Consider the following 12,741-nt stretch of genomic DNA (forward strand, 5'->3'; position numbering starts at 1 on the left):
AAAAGAGGAGGAGTAGTACTGTAAGATCGGTAGGGTTTGCGGTCGCAGCGGGAGAAGCTGCTGCGCTCTAGTCGTCTAAGGCGCCGTGGATCCGCTGGGGAAGCGCAGCGCTGCCAATAGGCGATTCGATTGGCGCTGATGAAGCAGTGGATTCTTCCCGTGGCGAGGTGAGCTGCTGGTTTTGCTGTGGAATTTGGCGACCAAATTCGTGGGATTTCTAGGAACACCTATCTCTCCCTGAGTCTCCGGCTGGGTTAATTGGCTTGATTGATGAAGGTGAGTTCCCATTCCAAGGGCGCATTAAATTTTCTTTTGACATGGCTTGTGCTTTTGGTAGACCCGTCGAAACAAATCTGTCTCGGCCCGGCAGGCGAGCACTGCGAATGGCGGGAAGGCAGCTTTGGGCGGCCCCTCTCCTGCAAAGAAACCAAGGAGTATGTTCATGTTTTTGTTTCCCCATAGAGATGTTTAAATTGTTTTTGCAGCCAATCGCCCACGAGTGGCAGGAAACAAGATTCCACATTTTTTGCTGGAAGAGGCAAAAACAAAGAATGGCAAGAGCGTCGACGATGATAATTCCGATGACTACGACTTCAACAATGTCGTGAAGGCAGTGGCCTTGACCCTGGCAGAGGCATCTCAAAATGGATCGGAGTCTGAGTCACCAACACCGCCCAAGGCAAAAGAGAACGGAAAGGTGATTTTTTGAAAGTGTTGCAAGTGTTTGGAGCTTTATGCTGACTAGTGCCCTCTTTCCTTGATCAGGCAACCAGGGCACGTCCTTCGGAACCGGACACTACTAGCACAGGTGATAAAAACAATGGAAGACGGCCGCCCTCTAAAAGAATAAGAAATCGACGAGAGAGTCGAGAGAATCTGGAAGAAGAACGTGAGGGCTCGGACATGGGAGTTGTTGAAGACTCGAAACCTCAAAAGACAAGGTTTTTACCGCAGCGCTCAAAGAAACGAAGCAGACAGCTATTCTCTTCGGGAGGTACTGTCTTCTGACTTTTGCTGAACACTTTCTGATACTACTCGTGTGCAGATGAAATTAGTGGTCTTGATGCACTCGCAACGTTGGCGGACTTGTCTCTAAGCGGATTACTTCCTTCTCCAACAAATGAAGCAGGTATTGTGTTGAAAATCCTTTTCCGGATATGACTGAAATCTGTTTCGTTGTTAAGGAGGGGATGGAACAGCTCCTGAGCAGCAGAAGCTACAAGATCTTGTTACACAAGTTTTGAGATCAGAGAGAGGATCCGTGAAGAAAGAGCAACGCGAGGAAGGCAGAGCGAAAGAGCAGAGCAACAAGAAGCAGCCATCGGCTTCGCCAGATGCGAAAAGGAAGAAGAAGCGCACTGAGAAGGTAAAGCGGTTTTTCTGCACTTTCATTCTCAAGTCTTGTTGTCTATGCAGAGCGAGGCTGGTACAAGCACGAAACCCGACGATAAGGTATGTTTCTTTACTATAGCTTGCGGTTATTCATGCATGATATGCAGGCCCTGCCGTTTGTTTACAAGCCACATGGGAGAACCAAGCGCATATCTACATCTAAATTGCACAGGCACTCGCGGCACGACGGCTTTGATGAATCCGCACAAGATGGTGACTTTGAGCCCAGAAGTAAAAGAAAACATACTAGTGAGAAGGAGACACGTACATATTGTCCACACACAACTGCTGAGTTTGGACCTTCGAGTGCAAAGGTATTATTTGTGCTATGTTTCTAGTTTAAATGCTCACAATGTTCTGCAGGCCCGATTACTACACTGTCTGTCAATCCCAAGGGTTAGGCAATGGTGTGTCTACGAGTGGTTTTACAGCGCCATTGATCTTCCGTGGTTTGCGCGTAACGAATTTGTTGAGTATCTTAATCATGCCGGCTTAGGACATGTGTCCAAGCTTACACGAACAGAATGGACTGTTATAAGAAGGTAAATGATTGCTACGTCGATCACGAAGCTCATGTCTTTTTGTGCAGCTCACTGGGAAAGCCGCGTCGGTTGTCACAAAAGTTTTTGCAAGTAGAAAGGGAGAAGCTAGAAGCGTACAGAGACACAGTCCGCGCGCATTACCACGATATTCGGAATGATAAATCAGGATGCTGCTTACCACCAGATTTAGCTCGACCTTTGACTGTCGGACAGCGAGTGATTGCTCGGCATCCAAAGAATGGGGAGATACACGATGGCAGAATACTTACGGTGGATCGAAATCGATGTCGCGTTCAGTTTGAGCGCACTGAACTTGGAGTCGAGTTTGTCCTGGTTAGTCTTGCAAGCATTGAATTTTTTAATCTCATTTCTTCTACGCAGGACATCAACGCAATGCCCGTCAACCCGCTCGAGAACATGTCAGACATCATGAGAAAGAGAAGGATAATCGATTTAAGCAGTTCCGGACACAGAATTGGTGCGGGAAACACTCGTAATGCATTGAACGACAGATTGGACCGACCTTATGCGACTCCATCACAATACTTCCTGAGTACTCTAAGCCACCGAGCTCAGGTACTTGTCGCAATGTCCTGAGACACCTACTGACTACCCTTTGTTAACAGATGGACAATGTTGACTCCGTGCTACTTGCAAAAGCAGCAGCTAATGAGGCTGTCGCAGCTGTACAACAAGGGCAGCCTTCATCGTCTATTCAGGCGCAAGCACGCGAGGCAGATATATGTGCACTGGCTGAGCTCTCTCGCCAGCTGGATAAAAAAGTATGTTTTTTGTTTTCTAATCTTTTTCTCATTTTATAAACGTGTCATCAATAGGAAGCGTTGTTGGTGGAGCTGCGTCGTATGAATGATGAAGCTGACAGGAGCGCTGGGGAAGCAGAATCTCTAAGAAACTCGGAAGCATTCAAGATACAGTATGCCACCGTTGTTCTTCAGCTAAAGAACGTCAATAAGCAGGTACTGTCTCTCTTTAGGAAACAATGTGTTTGCTAATCTTTTTCCCCTCTGTAGGTCTCTGCTGCTGTCGTTCAGCTGAGAGAACGCAATCGATACCAAGAAAACTTAGTAGCTCCATGGCACTCGCCTCCTTGTGCCGCTGTGGACGGAGCCGTAGCAGGCCTCGGTGCAGGCTCGCCGGCCGAAGAGATATCCCTGACGACGAGGAAGGACGCTAGATCCATGGTTTCGGCTTTCGTTCAGGTATGCATAAGCTAAAAGACCGTTCTAAGAGACTGTAAACTCATACATTCTGTCTTTCAGGCCGTGTGCTGCCTCAAAGAAGGTGAGGATGCCTTGTCAAGGTTGGGAAAACAACATAACTATGTGGATGGTCAACCTGCAAAAGAGGGGGGGGCGGGGACGGGGACGGGGTTGGGTTTTGGTTCTTCGCCTCCTGCTAATCACCACCAATCACAGGGCTCTGATAAGTCACAAACGCTACCGCAAGACACACAAGCGACGAGTCAAGTTCCCACAGCACCTTATCCTCCAGACATAGACGCCTACATACCAGCAGAGTTCATCGCTTCCTGCCTGACAACCCTGCTAATGATCAAGGTATGTTGGTTTTGTTCTTCTTCGTTGTGAAGCTCCAGCGATTTGCTTGGTTGTTTACAGACGTGCACGGAGAGGCAATTGCCACCCTCGGATGTGGCAGTCATGTTTGAAAACGTGCTGGAGAACTTGCGGCCGCATAACGCGACGAACCACCAGATATACAAGGAGGTGGAGCAGTGCTTCGATGTGCTCAAGAACCAAGTCACGGCCCAAGTCTCGATCCGGTCCAACATCTCACTCCCCGTGGATTGTCACTTGCAATGACGCGCGCCCTGCCGGAGTTAAGTTTTTCTTATTTCTCCTCTTCCTATTAACACCACAAACAGAGATGAGAAACATCCAAAATAAGAGAACGCGAAGCCAAAGCATTCTTTCCGTGGAAAGTGGTGAATTTGCCAGGTTCCATCTCCTGTACAATGAGAAACAAAGAAATCGACAGCACCAACGTGCTCAACGCTTTGATTCGTAAAGGCTGGCCAAGAGCACGTAGGCTGCTCCCTGGTCGTCACCATCGCCGGCTTTCATCCACGACTCAAACGCGAGCTTGCCAACCTCGGCGTCTCGGAAGATCCGGCTCGCGCTCAGCACGGTGCTCCAGGTCACGGCATTGGGCTTGTAAGGCATCGCTTCGACGAGCTTCACGACCTCGTCCAGTCGGTTGGCACGTCCCAGCGAATCGACGATGCAGTGGTAGTGCTTGATCCCTGGAAGCGTCCCAAACTTTGAGAGCATGGAATGGAAAAAGTACCTGGCAGTCTCGACGAGGCCACCGCGGCTGCAAGCGATGAGCAGGCACACGAAAGTCACGGCGTTTGGGCGGAGTCCCTCGTCGAGCAGCGCGTGGAAGAGCTCCAGCACCTCTCTCGTGTTGGCCTGGCGGCTATGCCCGGCTACCAGCGTGTTCCAAGTCACTAAGTTCCTGGTGGTGGATGAAGAAGTGGCAGCGAAGACACACCCAGCGTCCTCCATGCTTCCACACTTAGCGTAGGCGTCGAGCAAGCTATTCGTGAGAAGCACCACCTCCTTCTCCTCGGACGACGACAAGAGCCCACGCCGGTTGATCTCTCCATGGACGAGCTTTGTCCTCTCCAGCGCAACCAAGCTTCCGCAAGCTTTGAGTGCCGCGGCAAAGCTAAGAACGTCTGGAGCGCAGTCCATCCGAGCGAAGAGCTCCAGAGCCACTTCTCCCTCCTCGCTCTCCGCGTAGCCGAGTATCAGAGCGTTCCAGAACACCACGTCCCGGCAGTGGATCATCGCCTCGAAGACTCGGCGAGCATGGGACAGGCTTCCACACTTGGAGTACAAGTCGACGAGCGTGCCGGCCACGAATCTGTCCGAGTAGAAGCCACTTTGCTCAGCCTGTTCGTGCAAAGCTATGCCTCTTCCCAAGCACCTGGCCTTGACAAGCTTCCCGGATACTTGCTTCGCGTTCTCCATCGCTGCCAGGCCAGTCCAGGCCTTGAGTGCCGCCACAAAGCTTCGTGAGTCCGGTGGCAAGCCTTGTTGGAGCATTCTCGCAAAAACTTCCAGAGCGGCACCTGGTTCTTCGTTTTGCGCGTAGCCGAGCATAAGTCCGTCCCACGAAACAACCGTGTGCACTGGCATCCTTGCGAAGGCCCTGGAAGCGTCAGCCATGCTTCCACACTCTCCATACAAGTCCACCAGCGAGCTTCCCACGCAGACGTCGAGATCACACCCAAACTTTCGAGCCTGCGCGTGAACAGCCATGCCTTTCTCCAAGCTTTCCAGCTTCACGGGCCTGCCGCAAACTTCCACCCCGGCCTCCTTCGTCGCCATGCAAAGGCAAGCTTTCAAAGCAGCGACGAACGTCCCAGCAGTGAGCTCTTCCCAGCCTCGTCGCAGCGTCGCCATTCTCTTCTCGAACAGCTCCAGAGTAACTTCCGGTCTCCCGTTTCTCGAGTAGCCCAGCATGAGAGCGTTCCACGACACGGAAGTGTGTCGAGGCATCCTGTCAAACACCCGCTGGGCGCTCACCACGCTTCCACACTTCGCGTACATGTCCACCAGCGTGTTTGCGATGTAGATATCGTCCTCGAATCCGAGCTCCACGGCTTGGCAGTGAAGGACCCTTCCTCTCTCCAAGATCTCGGCCTTGGTAACTTTCTTCTTCTCTGCCAAGCTCGCGCAAGCCTTTACTGCCGCCACCAGAGTTCGAGCATTCGGCTCGCATCCTTCCACTCCCATGCACGACACCAGCTCGAGCGCCACCTCTTCCTCACCATTGTCTACATATCCCAGCACCAGAGCCGTCCAGGAAACCACGCTCCTACAAACCATCCGGTCGAAAACCATCCGGGCATCGACCAAGCTCCCACACTTCACGTAAGCATCGAGGATGGAATTCGCCACAAAGATGTCCGAGTCACAGCTCTTCTCCACTGCCTGGAAGTGGACTCCCATTGCTCGCACCAGCGCTCCAAGTTTCACAAGCCTTCCATCGATGATCTCGCCTTCCTCGGCAGCGGCCAAGTTTGAGCAGGCCTTGGCGGCTGCCACAAACGTCCACGAGTTTGGAGCACAGCCTTCTTCTCGTTCCATCCTTTCCAGCGCCTCGAGAGCTTTGATCTCTTCCCTGTTCTCCGCGTAGCCGAGCATCAAGGCCGTCCAGGACACCACATTGCGACTGGCCATCCCATCGAAGACCCTCCGCGCATCCGTCAAGCTCCCACACTTGGCGAACATCGAGATCAGTGAATTTGCCACGGAAATCCGCGAGATCTCCCCTCCTTCCACCGCATTGCTGTGGAGCTTCCATCCTCTCTGCAAATCCCTACTTCTAGCGCACTCCTGGATCGCTGCGATGACGCTGTGCGATCGAGTTCCCGATTCCTCATCGCAGTTTCGCAAAGATTTCCTCGCGGAGCAGCGCCGCAAGTGATTTCTCGTGATTCTCCCCTACCTGTGGATCTACATTTCTCTTCTTGGCGCCATGGATTCTCTACCTGTTATGGATTCTATAAACCCTAAAACCTGGAAGGCTCGAGAATATGCGCGAGCCCTAATAGAGGTCTCTAGAAGCTTTTCTTATTCTAGGGTTTTCGTTCGTGCGAGGGAGCTGCGCAGGGCGCATCGATCGATCGATCGAGGTAGGCTAGAGTCACTCCGTTAGCACCTCTCACTCTACCCGATTCTCTCCCAGGAGCATGGCGGATGAGGCAAAAGCGCGCGGCAATGCCGCTTTCTCGGCAGGGAATTTCGAAGAGGCGATCAAGCATTTCTCGGACGCGGTTGCTCTAGCTGGGACGAACCATGTTTTCTACTCCAATCGCTCCGCATGCTACGCATCGCTCCACAAGTACCAGGAGGCTCTCGAGGATGCAAAGAAGACTGTGGAGCTCAAGCCGGATTGGCCGAAAGGTTACAGCAGGCTTGGCGCTGCCTATGTCGGCCTCAAGAAATTCCCCGACGCGGTCTCGGCCTACAAGAAGGGACTCGAGTATGATCCTAGCAACGAGGCTCTCAAGTCGGGCTTGGCGGACGCACAGGAATCCATGTCAGGGGCAGGGCAGCCATCGCCTTTCGGGAATTTGTTCCAGGGTCCAGATGTGTGGGCGAAGCTGCAGCAGGATCCCAGGACCAAAGCGTTTCTCACGCAGCCGGATTTCTTGAAGATGATGCAAGACCTCCAGAGAAATCCCAACGCGCTCAACCTTTACATGAACGATCCTAGGATGATGCAAGTTCTAGGAGTTCTACTTGGTGTGAACATCCACACGCCTTCCAAGGAGGAAATGGAGAAGGGTGTTTTTGAGGAGGAACAGGAAGCATCGTCTCAGCCATCCGAGACTAGTAGGCGTGAGACAAGCAAGCCTGCTACTCCTGCTCCAGAGCCGGTCCCGGAACCGATGGAGATACCGGATGAAGATAGAGAGAAAAAGGAAAAGAAAGCGGCGGCTATAAAAGCGAAGGAGGCCGGGAATGAGGCGTATAAGAAGAAGGATTTTGAGTCGGCATTGGCGAATTACTCCAAGGCAATCGAGCTCGACGACGAGGATATCTCCTACCTCACAAACAGAGCGGCGGTCTACCTTGAAATTGGAAAGGTACTGTTTCTTATTTGTTATGACCACCTTCTGTGGTTGTTTCTCACTTTCGATGGTTTCTTACGGCAAACAGTACGAAGAATGTATCAAAGATTGCGATCAGGCAGTCGAGCGTGGAAGGGAATTGCATTCAGACTACAAGATGGTAGCAAAGGCGCTGACGCGGAAGGGATCGGCTTATGTCAAGCTGGCTAAGTGTGCCAAGGACTACGAGCCTGCTATCGAGATCTTCAACAAGGCTTTGACAGAACACCGTAATCCGGACACTTTGAAAAAACTCAATGATGCAGAGAAAGTCAAAAAGGAACTTGAGCAAAAGGAGTACTTTGATCCCAAGATTGCCGACGAGGAGAGAGAAAAAGGTACCTTAAGTCATGAATTGTGCTTGACTTCGTTCTTTTCTTCCTTTTAACTGTTAGGCAACGATTATTTCAAGGAGCAAAAGTACCCCGAGGCAGTGAAGCATTACTCGGAGGCTCTTAGGAGGAATCCGAATGATGTGAAGGTATCACGCGTGATTTTGTGTGTGATAGCCACTGAGCTTGCCCTCTCTTTGCATGCAGGCTTACAGCAACAGAGCAGCAAGCTACACGAAACTCGGTGCCTTCCCCGAAGGGTTGAAGGATGCTAACAAGTGCTTGGAGATCGATCCTTCTTTTATCAAGGGATACTCGCGCAAGGGGGCAATCCAATTCTTCATGAAGGAGTATGACAAAGCATTGGAAACTTACCAGGTAAAACTTGAAGGTAGAATGAAAAGACCTCACTTTTAACGTGTGTTCTCGTTTGCTCGATAGACCGGGTTGAAGTACGATGAACACAACCAGGAAATGATGGATGGGATCCAAAGGTAATTCACCGAAACTTTTCTTTTAATGACAAGACTCTCCCTTTTTTCCCAGATGCGTCGAGCAGATCAACAAGACGAACAGGGGAGACATTAGCGCCGAAGAGCTCAAAGAGCGCCAGGTTAGCTTTTCTTGTAGTGAGTGCTTCGAGTGTGTTCTTATTTCTCTTTCCATCGTTCAGGCCAAGGCTATGCAAGACCCCGAGATCCAGGGCATTCTCTCGGATCCAGTAATGCGACAGGTATGAGATCGATTTTTCTCGATTCTTCGTCTCAACATGGAATGGATTTTCTGGTTTGGTGTTGTAGGTATTGATCGATTTCCAGGAGAGTCCAAAGTCAGCTCAAGACCACATGAAGAACCCCATGATCATGGCAAAGATCCAGAAGCTTGTGGCCGCTGGCATTGTCCAAGTGAGATAGTTGACTGGGCGTCTAGTGGTAGGAATTTTGCTGATGCCGCTTCCTATTATGTCATTGATAATGGTCATGTGATGATGCATCCGCCACCTCTTATAGTTAGGTATGCTCTCTTCTACCAACAACATGTCCAAATACATGGGAGGTGAAGTCATAAGATCTGTACGGAGTGTGTTTAATTCTCGGGCGGGCGGAAGATTTCGCTGGCGCCGTACGCTTTGTCACTATTGAGTCTCAAGTTCGAATCTTCTTAGCGTCTAGAATGTCCAATAATTGATACATTGGCGATTATTCTGACTTGGACATGGATAAGTTTTGATCAAATATCTTTACAATGCGTTGTGGTTGTAGGGTTTGCCGGCGGCTGTTTGAAATGTCCGGCCAGCCAATTTTTTTATGTGTGGCCCCAAGCTGACCAATCTTTCTGCCGGTAGATGTATGTAGACAATGTCGATGATGGGCCATGCTAAGTACGGCACGATTGTAAACTGGCCGAGGGTGACGTCAGCCCTAGTACGGGTGTGCTCGGTACGACCGCCAAGGAGAAGATTATCTTTTCTCCCTTATCCCTTGCCTCGTTCCATTGCGGGCGCATTTAGGGTTGCCATCTTTCCGGCTTCTTTTACTCGCCTTTCTTTATCTTTTATGGTTGCCCTTCCTCTGGAGATAATGCGCGAGGAACAGGGACGAAGAACACTGCTACCACTGGCGCGGAGGATTTCGCCTAGAATCTGGTGATGGATTGTTGAAATTATGGATTCCTGACGCTCGCTAGGGCCGGGAAGAAGCCAGCAGCGATCCGTCGATGGCAACGAGCGTCAAGAACGAGCTCCTGGCGGCGTCCCCCCCTCCATTCCACTGGCCGGCGTCGATCTTCTCACCTCCTCCTCCTCAATCGCAGCATTCTCTGGCGATGCGCGAAGATTGTGGCAGCGGCGTGTGGGATCACTGCTCCGCGGCGGCTGGATCGGGCGCTCTCTCGCCGCTGAGCGAGTATCTCATGCAGCCGGACGAGGAAATCTTGTCCATGTCCTCGCTCGATGCCGCTAGCAGCAGCTTCCAGTCGGGATTGACGACGGACGAGGAGGAGGAGCAAGGGTTCTTTGCCGGATTATCGGCGAATTCTTGCTCCTCGGCCTCCTCCTCGGCCTCCAACACGTCCCCCTCCTCGGCCTCTCACCACTACCAGCAATTCGACCCCAACAGCCCGCCCGGCAACGTCCTCCTCCACTCGGTGGTGCGCTCCAAAATCCACGAGATCAACAGCAGGCTCTTCGACGACGAGGACGACGGCATCGATCAGCTCATCACGACCGACGGCGTCGTCATCGATTCCTCGCCCTCGCTGGAGCAGCAGCACGGCTACCAGCCCGTGGCGATGCCGCCGCCAGCGCCGATTCTCCCATTCCGCTCACACCAGGACTCGTTTGGGACGATACGATCGTTCGATTTCCAGCAGCCCATCCAGCCGGCCTTCGCGAGCTGGACGCACGGTACGTGGCACGTCCACCCCACGGTGCCGCCGCCGCTGCCGCCGGCGGTACGCGGGCCGGCGTGGCAGCACCGCGGAGGTATACCGCACGGTACGGTGCCTGTGCCGCCGGCGCCGGCAAGCACCGTGGCGGTACAGGGCGGTATACCGCACGACGGCTCCCAGGACCCACAGGTGCTACTCGTCCAGCTGCTAGTGATGTGCGCCCACGCGGTGGCGGAGAAAAACGCGAGCATCGCCCAGATGATATTGGCGCGTCTCAGGCAGCACACTGGGCCGGAGGGGACGCCCATGGAGAGGCTGGCGTCCTACTTCACCGAGGCGCTTGCCGCGCGGATCGATCAGTCCACGGGCTCTGCGCTCTTCAAGGGCCTGCTCAGCGACAAGCTGCTCGAGTCGGATGGATCCACGCAGGCCAGCATGCTCGAGGCGTTCAGCACCTTCTACGACTACCTCCCCATCGGCAAATTCGACCACCTCACCATGAACCAGGTAATCCTCGACGCCGTGGAGCGCGAGCGCGCCATCCACATCCTCGACCTCCAGCTCTGGTTTGGCACCCAATGGCCGGCGCTGCTGCAAGCTCTCGCAACTCGCCCCGGAGGACCACCTAGAGTGAGGATCACGGCAGTGGGCTCTTCCGCGGACGATCTAGCAGCCACTGGCGACAAGCTCCACGAGTGTGCCAAGACGCTGCGCGTCCATCTCGAGTACAAGGCCTTGCTACTGCCCAAGGCGGACAAGTTCCATGCCGGGCTCGTCAACCTCCATCCCGGCGAGGCCTTCATCGTCAACAGCCTCAGCCAGTTCCACTACCTCCTGCAGCCCTCCACTTCCGACTCGGACACCTCCTTCGGCGGATTCATGGCTCACATCCGAGCTCTCCGGCCCAAGGTGCTCGTCATGGCGGAGAACGACGCCAGCCACAACAGCTCCGACTTTCTCAAGCGATTCGGGGAGTGTCTCAAGTACTACTCGGCGGTGTTCGACGCCATGGCGACGTGCGCGAGCTCGCCCAGCGGGAGGTTGAAGATGGAGAGGCTCTTTGCGGCGCCAAAGATCCGGAACATCATCGCGTGCGAGGGGCCTAACCGGGTGGAGCGTCACGAGAGCATGGCGGACTGGAGCAAGCGGCTGGAGGTGGCGGGGTTTCGGCCATCGCCGCTCAGCCAGAGGGCCGTCAACCAGGCCAAGCTGCTACTCCGCCTCTACTACACGAATGGCTACACGCTCCACAGCGAGAGAGGCTCGCTGGTTCTCGGGTGGAGGAATTTGCCGCTCAACACGGTATCGGCCTGGAGAGTCGCGTGATCTCTTGAAAGTTGGATCGATCGATCGATGGGACAATGGAAAGTTTTCTCTCTTTTTACTTTCGTTTTTTTATCATATCACTTCGGTCTTCGATTCAACAAAGCGAGTTGGCTCTCTGCAAGCTTGGAACGATCGATCCATCGATCGGATTTTTATTCGAGTAGAGACTGAAAGAAATTGTGGTTTGTAGCTTTTTCCCAATTGAGCTCCCCTGTGCATAGGATTTGGCAAGGAATCCAATAAGATTCGCTCTAGATACCCCTCAAGTCAATCAATCAATCACTTAAGGGTGGAAAGCCAAGAAAAAATGGCATCTTCTGGGAATCTCCGGTCCCTCTAGTGTCGACACGAAATGGATAAGGCTGGGTTTCTTTTTTTTTTTCTTCTTGTGCTGCGCTGTAGCGATTTTTTGGATGGAAGCACACAACGCGACCCTTCGCGGAGAAAAAATTAGTTATTTTTATCGCAAAGCCTTTGTTGGATTGCTACGTGCACCACTTTGAGGGCAAGAAATTCTCGTGTGTTTGGGAAAGGTGGTGGCGCACAAAGGATCTTCGCAAGAGCATATCGCATTACATTCTCTACCAGTGGGTTGAGTCGAGAGGGAGAGCTGGATTGGAATAATCTCGCAATGAAAGTGGCTGGATCCAACTCGATCCATCCATAGATCGATCCAACAAAAAATCGAAAGAGCACAGACAGGAGAGAGGATTGTTTACGTGAAGTTTGTTCGATAGCTACCTCTCGCTCTGTCCTTGCAGTATTTTTTTCCTCCTTCTCCAAGCTCCAAAACAATCTTTCTCTCTGCATTTGGTGGCACAGCTGGTCCACACAGATATATGTTCACAAAACTCATTTCCATTCACTCTGGTCAGCCACAGCGTCGCTTTCGATCGATCGCATTCACGCCATAGCCAAGAACACAAGACACCTTACCAGCTCGAGCCAATTTGAAGCTCCCAGACAAGCGCCATGGAATAAAGAAGATAACGATAGGCCAAGAACCCTAACTGAATACCATCCGTTGGATGGTCCTATATCCAACGGCTAACATTTGATTAAGCCGAATATTCTCGCTCTGGCAAGACATGGCCTT

At 52.5% G+C, this 12,741-nt stretch overlaps 4 protein-coding genes across 5 annotated transcripts; 3 read left to right on the forward strand and 1 right to left on the reverse strand.

Moving 5' to 3' along the window:
- Positions 1-6: 6 nt before the first annotated feature.
- LOC9661057 (protein ALWAYS EARLY 3) lies at positions 7-3,981 on the forward strand. Of its 2 annotated transcripts, XM_024687519.1 has the most exons (18): positions 7-167; positions 222-276; positions 338-434; positions 486-697; positions 766-994; positions 1,046-1,129; positions 1,185-1,366; positions 1,417-1,452; positions 1,500-1,706; positions 1,756-1,934; positions 1,982-2,267; positions 2,316-2,510; positions 2,561-2,716; positions 2,771-2,911; positions 2,966-3,154; positions 3,215-3,511; positions 3,572-3,791; positions 3,838-3,981. In XM_024687519.1, exons 2-17 carry the CDS (start codon positions 271-273, stop codon positions 3,773-3,775), a joined length of 2,700 nt encoding a protein of 899 aa, XP_024543287.1. In that variant the 5' UTR covers positions 7-167; positions 222-270; the 3' UTR covers positions 3,776-3,791; positions 3,838-3,981. The 2 variants fall into 2 exon arrangements, with proteins under 2 accessions (XP_024543287.1, XP_002982487.1); XM_002982441.2 differs by having other exon boundaries at positions 3,572-3,981.
- LOC112350744 (pentatricopeptide repeat-containing protein At2g13600-like) lies at positions 3,857-6,496 on the reverse strand. The gene is made up of 2 exons (XM_024687520.1): positions 4,260-6,496; positions 3,857-4,215 (listed from the first exon to the last, which is right to left on the reverse strand). The coding sequence occupies exons 1-2, from the start codon at positions 6,212-6,214 to the stop codon at positions 4,044-4,046; spliced, it is 2,127 nt and encodes a 708-aa protein (XP_024543288.1). The 5' UTR covers positions 6,215-6,496; the 3' UTR covers positions 3,857-4,043.
- A 46-nt stretch (positions 6,497-6,542) lies between these two features.
- Positions 6,543-8,944, forward strand: LOC112350745 (hsp70-Hsp90 organizing protein 3-like). The gene is made up of 9 exons (XM_024687521.1): positions 6,543-6,618; positions 6,672-7,575; positions 7,649-7,937; positions 7,995-8,080; positions 8,139-8,309; positions 8,373-8,425; positions 8,478-8,544; positions 8,605-8,664; positions 8,732-8,944. The coding sequence occupies exons 2-9, from the start codon at positions 6,676-6,678 to the stop codon at positions 8,843-8,845; spliced, it is 1,740 nt and encodes a 579-aa protein (XP_024543289.1). The 5' UTR covers positions 6,543-6,618; positions 6,672-6,675; the 3' UTR covers positions 8,846-8,944.
- A 494-nt stretch (positions 8,945-9,438) lies between these two features.
- LOC9661058 (DELLA protein RGL1) lies at positions 9,439-11,899 on the forward strand. The gene has a single exon (XM_002982442.2). The coding sequence runs from the start codon at positions 9,648-9,650 to the stop codon at positions 11,643-11,645; it is 1,998 nt and encodes a 665-aa protein (XP_002982488.2). The 5' UTR covers positions 9,439-9,647; the 3' UTR covers positions 11,646-11,899.
- The last annotated feature ends 842 nt before the right edge of the window (positions 11,900-12,741 follow it).

This window comes from Selaginella moellendorffii, unplaced genomic scaffold, assembly GCF_000143415.4.
Source record: "Selaginella moellendorffii unplaced genomic scaffold, v1.0 SELMOscaffold_54, whole genome shotgun sequence".
In the NCBI taxonomy this organism is placed as follows: domain Eukaryota; kingdom Viridiplantae; phylum Streptophyta; class Lycopodiopsida; order Selaginellales; family Selaginellaceae; genus Selaginella; species Selaginella moellendorffii.

Excerpts from the sequence above, each read along its gene's own strand:
- LOC112350744 (XM_024687520.1), bottom strand. The coding sequence starts at position 6,214 with ATGTTCGCCAAGTGTGGGAGCTTGACGGATGCGCGGAGGGTCTTCGAT. Across the intron at positions 4,216-4,259 it reads GGCCTCGTCGAGACTGCCAG|GGATCAAGCACTACCACTGC; the intron begins GTACTTTTTCCA and ends GGACGCTTCCAG.
- LOC112350745 (XM_024687521.1), top strand. The coding sequence starts at position 6,676 with ATGGCGGATGAGGCAAAAGCGCGCGGCAATGCCGCTTTCTCGGCAGGG. Across the intron at positions 8,081-8,138 it reads GGAATCCGAATGATGTGAAG|GCTTACAGCAACAGAGCAGC; the intron begins GTATCACGCGTG and ends CTTTGCATGCAG. Across the intron at positions 8,426-8,477 it reads ATGATGGATGGGATCCAAAG|ATGCGTCGAGCAGATCAACA; the intron begins GTAATTCACCGA and ends CTTTTTTCCCAG.
- LOC9661058 (XM_002982442.2), top strand. The coding sequence starts at position 9,648 with ATGGCAACGAGCGTCAAGAACGAGCTCCTGGCGGCGTCCCCCCCTCCA.
- LOC9661057 (XM_002982441.2), top strand. Across the intron at positions 1,367-1,416 it reads AGAAGAAGCGCACTGAGAAG|AGCGAGGCTGGTACAAGCAC; the intron begins GTAAAGCGGTTT and ends TTGTCTATGCAG. Across the intron at positions 2,912-2,965 it reads TAAAGAACGTCAATAAGCAG|GTCTCTGCTGCTGTCGTTCA; the intron begins GTACTGTCTCTC and ends TCCCCTCTGTAG.